The 15,317-nt window shown below is 35.8% G+C and overlaps 1 protein-coding gene across 1 annotated transcript in view; it reads left to right on the top strand.

Annotated features, from left to right (window-relative positions):
- Positions 1–15,317, top strand: part of DIAPH2 (diaphanous related formin 2) — a 249,543-nt gene that overhangs the window by 119,602 nt on the left and 114,624 nt on the right. The window contains exon 25 of the mRNA XM_075720412.1: positions 8,882–9,021. Within this exon, the coding sequence (XP_075576527.1) occupies positions 8,882–9,021 (140 nt within the window). The remainder of the gene's footprint in view (positions 1–8,881; positions 9,022–15,317) is intronic.

The following is a 15,317-nucleotide window of genomic DNA, read 5'->3' as shown; positions in this document are numbered from 1 at the left end:
TCCCCGCCCCGCCCCCATCTGTTCTTGAATTTGCACTTTTGTTGGTGTAAGAAAGGTTGTTATACCTCTGGAAGCATGGTTTGCACTTCAGTTAATTGCAAAGACCAAACTCCTGTTGCGGGTTGAGAGCCTGAAGAGAGGTCTGTTGGATGAAGTTGCTCGACACCTTCTCAGTGAGTTTCTAGTAACAACAGATAGGTTGTGTTACAAAAGCTTTGCCCCTTCTTTCTTTGTCTTCCTTACTTTCTGCAATTTTTGCACACATGCACCACTGAATATCATGTGCCATAGGTGCTTCACAGTCAATTACAGCATGTGTATATCAAACTGATATACAAACCAAGCAAAGTCGGACTATGGAGAGGTAGTGACAGTACAAAAATGTGGGCTTTTGAAATAAACACAGCAGAATTTAGCATGTTCAGTTAACACTTCCAAATCTGGATGCAGTGACTAGAACATCAAAGTCCAGTCATTTTTTTCCCTTGCCTCACTTCTGATTTGCTGTATGCCTTCGGGCAGGAAGTTTTGCTTCAGTATGCTCATCTAATAGACACTGATTTTGTAATTATAAGCTCTGTTTTCAAAATTAGCTCAACTTTTGAGATCTCAAAAGACATTTGTAATGAAAATAACATCAAAGGGAAGTGAGTTTCTGGAGTGCTCTGGAGGAGACACCCATATTGCCCAGAGAATGCTACTGAACACAACGCTATTCTCATCAATTACTTCTAAAACTTATGGTTATGTTTCTGAAATTGGGACATCTGTTTTCAAAAAGATTTTTATTTGTAATATGAAAAGTCAGTTCACATTTAACTAATAAAGCTTATATTCTACAATGTACTATTGTTTGCAGTTTAGGTAAGTGAGGTAAACCTGAAAAGTTAGGTGAGAAAGCTGGTATTGACAGGGGAGTTTGGAGAAAGTAGGAGGTTGGCACACACAGAATTTATGCAGGCCATAAACATAATCATAACACTTGTCAGGATTCAACCAGAAGGAATCTTATGGGCTCAGAGAGTTTTTTTGTTTTCAGAAAACTGGTCTTTTGCTGCCAATTAATTTGACCTTAAAAAGTAAACAATTTTGAGTCAGTAATGAGTTGGTTAATATGACCTGTCCAAAGCAAGGAAGAGATTTCATGTTCTGGTATGTCACTTAGGACACCAATGACTTTGTACTGTGCTGTGCTTTGGAAAGGAGTTTTAACAACTGGTTCATAGTGATAGTGATAGTGGTAATGCATTGTGGGCTCCTAATGCGCTGTTTGTCATTTGTAATTGATTCTTAATGTCTTAAGAAGTTGTGTTATGTGCATCAGAATTACTCTTAATTCGTAAAACATGTGCATAGGCACATAACTGCTAGAACTGAGACAAGCAGATTCATTTCCTAAACCAGAGTACAGTTCTGTACATACATTGATACTAAACATATGCTACCCACAGAAATTTCTCTCTTTGTTCTGTGGATATATTGAGTGTTTCAGGATTATGAGCACTGTTTGTAATTTCCTCAGCTCCAGAGGAGAGCAGACGACATGCTGCTTGTGACGTCTCTGATTTTAGGCATAACAGGCAATGTTTTGTTCCCCCCCGCCTCCCAATCTCACTTGTCAAGGCAAGCTTGTTAATGGCATTTGCACTTCAGCGCGTGTAATATTTAAATTAAATTTCCTCACTTTCGATGCCTGTTATTGTTATTCTGAGAAGCTGAAAATCTGTTCATAGTCAGTACCCGAAATTTGTTTTCTATAACTTTTTAGCTTGTGTGGTATAGTTTTTTCCAGATGTGTGTTTAAAATCTGTCATCCTTTTCCTAAATTGTATCAGATATAGCTGTTTTCTTTCTGTGGTAAGACATATGAAGATGTCATATACATTTGTAAACATTTGTATTCTGGTTTTAGCTGTTGATCCCAGTTGAGATAGTGACCCTTTTTTGGTCTGGTGGAGTGCCTTCCCTGCCCTCCCCCCAAGGACTGATGTGTCTCCTTCCTTTCTCTCTATAGTTGGAGAACAATATTGCAGTCTAGAGCTTCTGCACATACATGCCTCATTAAACATCATCTCGGACTGAAAGATAATTAGTGTCTCAGACTGAATCTCTCATTAAACTCTAAAGCCAAGAGCTACTTGGGGCTGGACTTGTTACAAGGTGCTCTTACCTTAAAATTGTGGTTCACCTCTGCTTGCAGATGGACAGGACAATAGAATCCACGCACAATTGCTTTATCATCTTTGGTTAACTAAGATAATCATTTCACTGTAGAAGTCTGAAATGATAAAGCATAGCTGTGTCATCGCCTTCCCTCACCATTCTATATCAAAGTTGTGATAAGGCAACTAAAATGCAGAGACCCTGCTGGTGAATGAAATCTTAGCATGCAAATTGGAAGTACAAATGCACATCTATGTGAGAAATGTATCTGTTAAAAATTCTATTTTAAAGCTTTTTCAGATTACATGTTTTCCTTTACAGTACATTGTCGTAATATATAAACAAAACTTTACCATTTGGGCAGAGCTGGTGTTTGTCCTAAGCTTTAAAAGATTCAAGGAAAAGTCTGTGGAAGGAGGGAAGTGTATTATGCATGATGTATTGACTGTACAAGCACAAGTAGTCTGTGTCAGAAAGCTTACCCCTTTTTTGGAAGAAGAGGATGGTGATGTACCCTAGCTAGTTAGGATACTCTCTAGTTTTTTCCCCTTTGATCCCAAGGTGTTTAAACCTCCACTCCTAAGCATTTCTAACATTTCTTTTGGGCTTATGAACTTCATTTCTTTTGCTATATTTGGCATTCTGCTTTGAAATTTAGACACTTTGGCCTAAGAATGTGTTTTTCAGTACTACTTCTTTACTTCTGCCTAAGTTCTGTTAACACTTGATGTTTATCTGGAAAGAGGAGTCTTTGCTTGTTAGTAGGCTTGGTTGGAGGTAATCTTAAGAGTTTGTCTGGTCCCACCTGTCTTGACTGTTCATCTAGTTTCTTCTTTAGAACTTCTTTTGATTAAGTTCAGTGTCCTTCCTGGGAAAAACATTTCACTATAGAGTTATATTTACTGTTGAAGTTTGTTCTAGGTTTAGCATGTAGTGAAGACCTAATTTCTGATAAAGGAAATAATGCATGTGGTATCTACAATTACTTTTTTTTCCCCCCCTCTAGTATCGAGGAGGAATTATGACCGAAGGCATATCTGTACCATGCTTTTCAGAATCATTTTTCTAATGCTGGATTTACCTCTTAGCACAATGGTTTATCTGTATATCGAAGTGCGACAACATGATTGATCGTAGTTTGTGTCCTGGAGACAGTGCAGCTGTGTTAGGAAAGATTTCTAGTATGAATAGTGACATGGTAATTATTTGAGAAATAATGTGTTAAAGGGAGCTTTCAAGTCTGGAAGCTGTTCAGCCGTGAAGCTTCAAGTATGGGTTGTTTTGTGTGATACAGGCATACTGTGGTATATGTCACAGATAGAGGTATATATATGTGTGTGTGTGTTTGTATACACACATATAAATGTATATGCATATACATACATGCCTGTGAGATACATGTGTCATGGTACACCTGTATCACAAAAAATACATATGTAAACGCATACATATGTATACCTGCGCCATATTTATCATAGCATATGTACATATGTACACAGACATATACAGGTATATTCTGAGATACGCATGTGCACACGCACACACACTGTGCTACGCAGAATCCTCAAGTAGGCTGTAGCAGCACTGTTAACCTAACTCGAACAGAACATTTATTCGCTTAATAAATATAAACTTACTTAGTGGTATGAGCTGAGTAATCAATGATTGTAATTCCTGCAGATTATGTACTTGCTCACCCATTTCCTCTCAAACTGTTTTTCAGACTTTATGAAAGACTACTTCCAACTGCCCTCAGGCAGTAAGAACTACATAATCATTAGTATGCTCAGAATGTAGTAATGACACAAATACTGTCTAGACTTACAAATCCACTAGTTCATTTTCTTCATATAGACTTGCCTTTGCTTACTGAAGTCATTTATATCACTGGCCCTCTCTTTAGAGTTTCTACTAAACATAGACATGGCTGTCCCTGTTTTGCATCGTGATCAGAGACCCTTTGAATTTATTGTACAAGAGACACCTCGCCTAATCAAAATGTATCATTCCGCCCCTTGTTAGAGGGGAGGACTAGTCTGACGCAATCTTATTTTGGAAAGGATTAGTCTGTCCTTTGGTACTATTACTGTAAATATAAAATGCTTAGCTTGACTGTGGGGACTAGCTCTAGCGTTTGACATTAACATGAGATTAACTGCTTGTAGCATTTTTCTAGGACTAAAGTGGTCTACCAGACATTCACTAAGCCTTCCTTAGTGTGCAGTCTGTGCAACTGCTTTCTCCAAAATAAGTGGATGGGATTTTTATTTTTTTTTTTAACAGAGGAGGAATTAATACAGGGAAAATTGTAAAGTGAAGAAAAAAAAATTATCACCTTTCATGTCAAAATGACATTGTGCCTTCTCTTCAATGACTGTGGCTTTCCATTATAAATAAAAAATAATACACAAAATAATCTTTCAGTCATAGATTTAATGATGCATGTTTAACTGAGCTTCATTCAGTATCTGTGCAGAGAGAATATTGATAAATCTAGGTGCTCATATTAGTCTTCCACTGAAATGAAAAAGAATCTGACTATATTAATATGCATAACTTCATATTCAACTTGTTTGTATTAATCCTATATATTAATAGTAATTCTGTGTGATAATGCTTCAGTTAGTTGAAATATACATGTTTAATTTCTGGTATTGAATTTTTCCTCTCATAAATCCTTTTATTACAGTGGTTTGAGGTACACATGTTAAAGATGCTGTATTTCTTTCCTCCTTAGAGTTGCAGCCGCTCTCCGCAAGCCAGTCTTTTCTTATTGCTAAATAAGGGGCCAGGCTGATAGCGTTTGGTATCAATCTGTAGATTGAGAAATCTCGCTGCCTTTTTTCCTCTCCTTGGCCTTGAAGATGGGTCCATATATAGGTTTTGGGGTTTATGCGGGGTTTTTTTACTTAAGGGATAAGAAAGTGCCAAGTGCTCTCCTGGGACAGACCAGGGGTCCGCACGACCTGATGCTCTGTCCGGCGCTGGCAGCAAGATACGGTATTTAGGGAGAACGTTGCCGTTCTTGCAATCTGCTTCTCCCGCCGTCCGTGCGTGTTCAGAGACGTGTTCCGCGTTACATCCCTGCCTATTGCTTTTCATACCTGTTTATGGATCTGTTGTATATGAACCTAAATAATCCTCTTCTAAACTTGTTTATGCCATCTGCCTCCGCTATTCCCTGTGTCAGCAAGTTTGACTTTCTTTTGACTTCTCGAGCGTTCTCATTTCTTAAATGCTGACCTTTGCACTGTGGATCAGGGGTCTTAATTCTCCTGTAAAGCTGAGAGGGTGGTGAGGTGGATTGTTTATTGCTGTTGATTTGTTTTACTTTTGAAACGTGGCAAATATTTTATCTTTGCTGCTAACACAGGGAAATGTCCACATTTCTTGGAGTCTACTTCTGGTTTTTTGGGACTACTCATTCTAGAGTGTGTGGGGGTTGTGAAGGGTTTTTTTCTGGTTGTTGTTGCTGGTGGGGTTGGGTTTTTTTTCTTCTTTTTCTGTTTTTTTTGGTATTTGCCTCGTTGTTCCTATCTTGAAATCAGATGTTTGCGTACTGGATTTAGTTGGTTGCTCTTCCTGCTGCAACATTAAATGGAACAGTAATGTGATTACTGCTACAGAGAGGCTTTAGCAGTAATGGTGCTTGAACAGTGCTTGTGTGCCACTGAAGACCAAGTGCTACATTTCATATAGGTTTTTAGGCTAGTTCTACTAGGATCCTAATTTTCCTGTGGAATGATGGGCAAACTGAAGGTGAACAAGCCTTTGTTTGGCGATCACTGGCTTTGAGGAGTATATTGATGGACACAGAATTTTTAGTATGTGCATTTATGGGATGGTTTCAAAGAAATGGCATTCTGCTGCAAGTAGAGTTTATGCTTTCATAAATTAAAACCTTGCAAGACTTTTAAGAAATTCACATGATTTTCCCTAAAAGAGTAACAGGTATTCATGTTGCCTCCTCTTCACGTTACTGAAGTAGTAAATCTCTAATAAAATGGTTTATGAGAGGAAATGCAGATATTTTATTATAGTCTATATATATGTTTCGTGTTACGTAGTCTTTTTAAGCTTGTCTTGCAGAACAACGGCTTCATAAATTATTGAACAGAAACTTGTACATTGCCTGGGCTAGGCAAAAAAAGTGAATGAAAATGAATATTCTACAATGCTTTTTGATAATTCAGTGTGAATATAGAAGTTAGTTATGGGAAGCACAGCTTTTGAATGCAGCCTTCTTGCTTGGATAGGGTTCCTTCGTACTTTCAAAGTCAGATCTAAACTGTTTACTGAACGTAATTTTATAAAACAGAGTTACTGGAAACATTTTGCTTCCATTTTAATCACATAGGCTAAGACTTTTTATTTGTCGTTGCTTGCTGAATTTCTTTGCACTTTTAAATTTCACACAAAAATAAACTACTACTCTTGCCAAACAGTCATGCATTTAAATATTTTGTTGCCTATTTACTTACCAGCTGCTATTCTTTTTACCAACAAAATTACCATTTGCATCCTCCTAATTTATTTTTCAGTTCTAGTGTTGTTTTACTTCAGTGCTGTTTGTCTCCCTATCCAACTACATAACAGCTTATAAAAATATTATAGTAATTCAAGTTCTTCACTTCAAGCACAAATGTGTGCTTCTTTTCTGACAATAATACCAAATGATTAAACCAATGCAGCCATAACCTAAAAGCTTTGTCAATGTTTATTATTCAAACTGCTTTAGTGGTTGATTTCAAGGTTAACTCTTGACTGTTAAGTTAATAGCTACAAGGATGCTGTGGTCAGTGTAGATTCCACCCCCCCCACCCCCCCCCAGTTGATTTAAGCTTAAAAACCTGTATAATTTTAAGATTACATGACTAGTAGTTCCTTTGGTGCCCGGTATAAAATAGATAAAATTGAAAATAAAATAAAGATTATATCTGTGATTAAGACGGCTGTATTGGTGCCTTATGTGTTTCAATGTGCTTGTGAAAAGTTAAATCAGTGGTGTTATGGCTAATATGAATTGTTACTTACAAAGAATATAGAATTAATTTTGTTCTGGGAACAGGTTCCTTATTTACAGGATTTTTATATCCTATATGTTTTTCAAGCCATCTAGAATAAAATTCCTGCTACTGCTTAACATCATACAGTCACAGCACAATTTTTGAAATTACAAGGAAACAGGAAAAGAAACCATTCTTTTGAAAAAACTCTATGCAGCTTTTGGACAAATGGCTTACCGTCAAAAAATAAAGTGGAAACGCCTTAAAAATAAGCAAGTCATGTGCTTATCTTGACTACACAAAGAATCCTTGGGTTAGCTGGGCTGCGAATCTACAGTGTTGGCTGTGTAGAGCAGCTGCCTGCAGTCAATAAAGAGCATTGACTTGGCCAGTTACTGAAGGGTGGATAACGTGCTGGATGTTCTCACCTCTGGTTCCACGTATCAAAAGTTGTTTGTGGCACTGTCTGCTAAGAACTGACCAGGATTATATGCAGCGTCACTAAAGATCAAGCAGTCTGTAGAGTACAAATCGCCTCTGAAACAGAGTATACTTGAAATATTCTGTACTCGATTTAGAGGAAGGACATGAAACAGTGCAAATGTTACAGTGCTCTTTGGGAAAGGGTGGTGGTGAGCTTGTCTGCTTGTTCTTGAAAGCTCGTATTTGTAAACTATGCAAGAGGAGACAAAGAACAGAAGACAGAATTTGGTTCTAAAATGCATCTTTAAACCGAGAGGAAGTGCTTGTTAAGCTGCTGTTTATGATTAAATTGAGAATGATAAGTGGACTTTATGGATTATGTCATAGAAGTCAATATTATGGGTTCAGTTTGTTTTAATATTACAATTTGACCAGGGGCTTCTCTGCAGAGATTCTGCCACCGTTATCTAGTTCTGGAATTTCTTTGTGGTATGGTACTGCTTCACCTTCCAAATTGTGGTGTCAGGATTTACAATGGAGATTTCTCTCACGATGTATCAATTAGTGGTTGTTTAATACAAATTACAGAAATAGTGGCCTACATTAGAATAGCATATGACAGAATAAGCAGTGTTTCTTTACAGTAGCCCGCACCCCCCCCCCCGCCCCCCCCCCCCCCCCCCCACCCCTCGTGGATGCTGTACTGGGAGTCCTTTACTTCTTTTAATTATCAGTAGCTTTTATTATTCAAATCTATCTTTGATGTTAACAGAGGGTTTCACAGATGTTGGTTTCTAGAAATCAGTTTAATTTCAATAAAAGAAAAATATTTGATCTTTTCTCCATTTCTGTTCCTTAAATCGTTTCTGTACATGCGTTAATAAGATCATTCCTTTAACCAAGAATATGCATTAATAAGGTAAAAATCTCTTTGAACCTTAGTTACTTTTTAATCTTGGAATTAGATTTAAAAGAATGAAATATTTGAATTTTTACCAATAAATTTAAATAGAAATTGAATAATTTGAACTAATGGTAGAATTAAGTGGTGACATTTCAACATTAAATATGATGATTTGGTATATTACATTAGGTATTTTCACTTAATTTTTATGAAGAGTAGGATTTTTATGAGCAGTTATTCAAAAAAAGTGAGTCTACTTAATGGAATCATTCTCCTCAAGAGTATTTATACTGACATTGTTTTTTTCCCCCTTCTGATACCCTTTCTGGAATCTGGAAGCTTTTTACTCATTGTCATTTTGTTTTGTTTTGTTTTTTCTCCTTAGTTTCAGCCCAGACTCTGAAGAGCAATCTTGATTCAATGAACAGTCAGATCCAGCGCCTAGAAAGTGACATTGAGAACTTCCCTAAAACACAAGATGAACATGATAAGTTTGTAGAAAAAATGAGCATATCCTTTTTACATGTCTTCGCTTGTGATCTGAACATTCTGATCGTGTGGCTAAGTATTTACAACCTTTGAAAATAAGTTTTAAGTACAGAGAAAAGCATAACAGAGCGTGCTGAACGTAAGAGAACATCTAACTGAGTATAGCTTAAAGCATTTATAATCCGACTTTCAAGGGAGGAGACTACGTAGCTTTCTGGAAGTAAGTGTAGTGGCTGGTCGTAAAGGTAGTAGTATGTCTTCTTGCCTTGAAGAATGGTATTTAATGACTTTTGTTGAATCATTTCAATCTAGAAAACAGCAGCAGAGTATTAATTATTTTAGCTTTGGATATGTTGTTTTTTCAAGGGGAGAGTATGAACTTTGTGAATAGATTTTAGTTATTTATTTATTTATAACGGATCATTTTAGAGAAAAAGTATTTACATGTTTTGCACTCAAGTAATTTGTCCTTTTATTTCTGAAGGGAGTAGGCACTGTAGGTTCTTCAAGCACTAGTAAGTAAAATCTGTGGGAGAATACCAAATTATGTCTGTTGAGCCTATTCTCCCTCCAAAATTTTCATATCTCTAGCTTTACTTTTGCTCAGAAGTATAAAGTAACAAGTAAATATACTGTAGATGCAAGAAGCTTACAAAACTCTGACAAAGACTAAGGAAAAGTCCTTTTTTAAAAAAAAAAATTAAATTTGCGGGTTTTTATTTTGCACAAAGCAGATTTCTGTATATGTGGACGTATTTCGCATATGGTATACAGCCAAGTCCAAGGCATTTTGTGCATTTATAGAAGCTCACATAGTTCATGTGACGTCTATTCTTTCTTACTGCAAGCAGACAGAAGCCATGGCTTTGTGGGTTTTTCAAAGAAAAAAAAAAAAAAGAGGGGATTGATGTCTAGAGCCATTCGTGGCTGCTCATCACATTTAGTAGGTGGATGTAATGAAGAGGTTCTCTTAACTACTGTGTATTTAGAAAGTAAGTTTTAGCAGGATTAACCATCTCAATGGATTCAGTGACAGAAATTCACAAGAAGATATTCTCTATATGGATTTATTTTAAGTTTCTGACAAGACTGCAGAAAAGTAGCTTAAGGGAGACAACTCATGACTAAGTGGAAAATTGTTTCATGTTACTTACATATTCTCTTCCACCTTGTCTTATTTGCAAGGTTAGGAGACTTGCTAGTAATCACATTTATCAGTTATTTAAAAAAAAATTAAAAAAGCTTATTATTTTTCTGAGATACATTCACATAAGAAAATCTTATAATATTGCCTTGTAATTGTCCTTTGCCTTGTCGTCATGTGCGGAGGCTGAATGCTCTCAAGTGAGCCCTACTTTTGTTCATAAATGAAAACAACATATTGAAATGCACCTTTTGCAGCCGTGTTTTCTTGTTAAGCTTAACAGATCTGTTTTACAGGATATATGCATTATTTTTCAGTTGTGTTGAGTAACTGCTTTGCCATTTGTTGTTTTGCTACCTATATGTTTACTGTACTTATAAAGATATTTGCATCACTCAAGTGATTAGGTGAGAAAAAAGAGCCAAGTGGGTAGAGTTTACCTTTTTCTCTTTCTGCGGTTTATTACCTGAATATCTTGAAGAAGGATAATCTGACAATACAGAAGAGTTAAAAAAAAGTACTAATGCTTTTTTGTATTAGCAAAAATATGAGGATCCTATGAAATTTTTGAAAATTAATTGTTGAAAGCCTCCTGGGCAGCCTTGCTTCAGTGCACGTACATTGATGTCACAGCTAGATTACCAAATCCTGGTAATTAAAATAGGCACCCTGAACTGCAGATGCCTGACAGCTTTTATCATACTAGTGAATTTGGTGGCTTGACAAAATAGATAAGACTGTAAGAAATTAACTGATTCTGCCTAAGGATTTACGTTTTCATAATTAATAGATGACCTGATAAATGGTGTTTTTCTTTTTTAGAAAGTCATCTCCAGTTTATGTCAAGTGATCAAATTTGTTTCTGCTTATCATTGAATATTTTTAAATATTCTGATTCCCCCCTTTTTTTTTTCCACAGTGAAGAATAAATGTTAAGGGTGGGGAAAAATGACATGTTAGTCTTCAGTATGCATTTCTTTTGTTTCTGTCAGCTTGTTGAAGAATTGTTGTTGATAGCACATATCGAGATTAGAAAGTTAAAGAATTTCAGGCTGAACATCTCTAACTGCTTGAGTGTTGCAGAAAATTTGAGACATGTCTGAACATAAATCATCTCTCAGTAGAGAGTTCTAGGATGCAGAAATTATACCATAATTAAAGGCATAGCTTCTCTTTCCCGTTCCTGCTAATAAACAAAGCTGTTTACCGGTAATTGTGGATGAGACTTTCTTCAGAGAATACAAAAGGAATATTGCTTGGTATCATACTTAGGTAGATAAATTACAATAAAAATACCATTTGTAATATTCATAATAATAAAATGAATTAATATTCATAATAGAGAAGCAAATGCTATGAAAGAAAGTACTGAATTTTAGGGTTTTTAACTTTTTTTAGCAAGTAAGATTTTGGTACTGTGAATGATAAAAAGATGAATAGAAATGGTACTTACATTTTCAGCTAGGATTTTTTTCTTGCCCTCTTTGTACGCAGGCTAATTTGTGAGTTCACTTCATCAGTTTATTTAGCACATCCAATTATTCATCTCAGTGCATACTACTTGTTGTAACTCTTGAATGCTTGAAAATAACTTAAAACTACTTAAGGAATTAAATACAAAGACAGGAAGAGCGGTATGTTACTATTCCACAACCTGTTTAAAGAATTGCAATATATTGCAGAAGTAATATGTTCAGGTAAATATACCCCATAGATTAACAAACTTTGCATTAAAGCTGTTAGAATTACGTTCATGTAGTTTTGACTGCAGTCTGCTAACTTGATACATATTTTGACTTTATATGGTTATTTTTTATTATTTAGAAACTGAGGAAAATGAGTTGATATCTGAATAGTTTATATTTAAAGTAAGACTATAGGCAACAGAATGAAATAGTTTGGTAACAGAAGCACATTCAGTTTTACATCACTTTCTTTAGAGCTGTGCAGATATTCACGTGAAGTGGCTCTGTAACAGTCTTCAGTGTGACTTCCTGCTTAAGGGTGTTTTATTGTTTTCCATTTATGATCATAAGGTTCAATGAATATGATAAAAGAAATTCAGATGATGTAGCTATAGGTTGATTGCCATCTTTCATAAGCAATTAATAATTAAGATATAGTATGAGCATCTGATTTGATTTCAAGCATAATAGAACAGTCTCAGCAAATAATGCCACTATCAACTTCATAACTTTCAACTAAAAACATATTTTATGACAGTATACAATCTTGACTTTACAAATTCATCTAGTGTAAGTTCTACTACATCTGTAATAGATTGTACCAATGATTTTTCTCTCAAATATACATAATGATCTGGTTTGATTCGTTGTGGTTTTAGTTTCTAGCCATCGTGACACTTTAAAAAGCTTTGAAGTTTTTTGGGACCTGATTGTTTGTAGGTATCTTTTCCTCCATTTCAGAATTTTTATACTGTGATCAGGTTACTTAAATATACCTGCAATAACAAAGTAGATTGACTTCTTTAGTTTAGGACTTTTTTTCCTAGTCTTTACTGGTATCTTTTAATACCAGTTTGAAATACTGGTTTCAACTAAATACAGTATTTCAATAATTTTGTAGCTTCATAGGTGTGAAGAGTAAAAAATGTAATATCATTTATCTTTCTGCATCAAAAAACCGACTCCGTTAGCACCATCATTGTGGTGGAACTTTGTGTTCCGTTAGTAAACGCAGTTCAAACTTGCTTCCATGCTCACTACTTGCTGGGACACGGTTCTGCATCTTGTAAGTGTGAGTCTATGTTGTTTGTAGTGGACACTGTGGGCTTTCTTGAGATAGCTGTATGGAAATACTTCTGTGGGATTCTGAAGCGATTTTCATAGTTGCTACCTTGCTATCATGCTAGGATTTCAATTTGTCTGTCTTATATTGGCATTTTTCTAAGTATTTAATTGCCTAAGTTTTAAGGCATGCTCACAGCACTCTCTGAAGTCTTTGGGATCATGAACATGACCTGTATGGTTGGCCCCCAGAAATAGCTGATTTCAAACTGAGGATTACAGCTATGCTATAACAGAAAGTAGAATATAGTATGGTTAAGGGTGAGGGGGAACCAAAACCAAGAGAGCTTAAAATATTCTTTCTGTGGATTTTGTGCTATATTAAATAATTTGTGTGATTCTTGAGACAACTTTTTCATGATCTGATCCATGGCTGTACTTGAAGAGCAAATTGTAAATAATTTAACTTGAAATGCGAGAGGCTGCTTTTATCATTAGCCCAGCTTCATGCAGCACTGGGGAGTCTGATTCAACAGTTTAGAAAAGTAATTACGACTATGACAAATCTGGCTTTTGCTCCTTGTATTATTTCAGTGTTTGTGCGTCTAACTGAAGATTTTTTAAATGGAAAACTCTGAATTTTATACTTACTTGCTGTAGGTGTATGTGCTGTTTTCTTTTTGGTGATGTTAAAACACGAGTGTCTAGTTGGGGATTGAGGAAGATGGTCGGATTAATGGGATTTAACTTTAAATGTTATTAAGAAAGATTAAAGACAACAGAATGAAAAGCACTTTCAGAGGGAGTAATGGGAAGTTGTACGGAGTTAACTTATTAAACTTGACTTAGAACTATAGATACATAAATAATAAATACCACCTCGTCTCCGCTCCCAACTTGCGCACACAGCCTGGTGACAAAGGTTTAGTTGTGCAGAAAATAGGCAGGAGCTTTGTTCGGAGGAGAAGGGAGCAGTGGTAGAGCTGGGCTGGCCGGAGGGCACGCTGTTTGGTCACTGGCCGTTAGGTTCATTCTTTTTGTTATCCTGCCGGTTACAGAGACTGACTTTTTGCTGTGTTGCTTTTGGATGATTATAGAGTGTGTAAACAATCTTAATTTAGTTATATAACGTATCCTGGATGTACTGGTGTGTCTTTAAATGAAGATTTTGTACAGCTTTTCTGTTTTTCAGCTGTGTCATTTACCCTAGTAAGAAATATTAAGGTGCCTCATCTTGTTAAAATCTTTTGCCTACCAGAGCAATAAGCGGTGCCGCTTGGTTTTTCTAACTCTCTGCGTACATGTGGAGAATTAAAAGCTTATTTTTAAAGAGTTGCAAAATTAAGGGAACCATGAATGAAAGAACAAAAATTAGTGCAGATAAAAATTTTTCAAAGCAGTGTGTATTCATCTTATCATTAAATGGAACAACAGCGATTTGTGAACTAATTTTAATTTTCAGAAAGGAACACCATTCATTAAAATAGAATCCTTTTTATGAACTAAAAAGCTGCCTTCTTGAAAGGCATATATTCTCACTTGATATGTATTTATGCTCATAGTTCTATCTAATAATGACTATTGACTCACAACTAAATATGAGTTTTATTAGTTCCTTACTTGATGTACTTCAGTGGCAGTGAAATGATCTGGGGAGAAGTCTACTTCAAGTGTATGTGGGACTTTTATACACTGAGAATATTAGATAATATTTAATGTGCACTAAACATCAACTGATAATTCTCTTGTACGAGCAACTGTACTGCAGTCTCTTACAGCACGCCACTAGGGAAGAAACAAATATACTGTGAATCAGGATCTCAGCATCTGGAAATGGCTGTGAACCTTTTTTCCTCTGTCTGAGTGACTGAGCAGCAGGACATCATTTACACACTGACACGGAGTGCTGAAAGAATGTTAATGGCATTAACACTCTTGTCATCTGTTAACACTTGGGATTTCCTCGTAGCTTGCTATGGAAAAATAATTCACTTAAAGTGTTTTGAGATGTCATTTTTAGGAAAGCCTGTTTTTGTTTTTCAGACAACTTGAAATGCACTGGTGCCTTCATTTCTGCATGAGAATGTACATTAATATCTGAATTTGCTCATAACTAGGGGCTTCTCAAAAATAACCCCAAAGGAGGAAAATATCTAGGAACTCTTGTATATGCCCCTACGTTTGAAGTAACTATCTTTTGCCCAAGTCTATTTGAATGTGTTTGTAAATGTAGAGGCGTTTTGAGTACTTTGGGAACTGGAAAAGAGAACCATTCAATGATTTTTTCAAATTCTAGGTCATGTATAATCATTAAGGCAATTTTCTATATGTGCCTTTTCTTACAGTACTTATATAAAGTTTTTCTTCTTGCTGTCTACAGAAATGACAGTTGAAAACACTTTTATTGGAAAGTGTTCTTGACCAAAACAGGTATTTTGGGA

Source organism: Pelecanus crispus, chromosome 13, assembly GCF_030463565.1.
Source record: "Pelecanus crispus isolate bPelCri1 chromosome 13, bPelCri1.pri, whole genome shotgun sequence".
In the NCBI taxonomy this organism is placed as follows: domain Eukaryota; kingdom Metazoa; phylum Chordata; class Aves; order Pelecaniformes; family Pelecanidae; genus Pelecanus; species Pelecanus crispus.
This window is presented reverse-complemented; position numbering and strand designations above follow the sequence as displayed.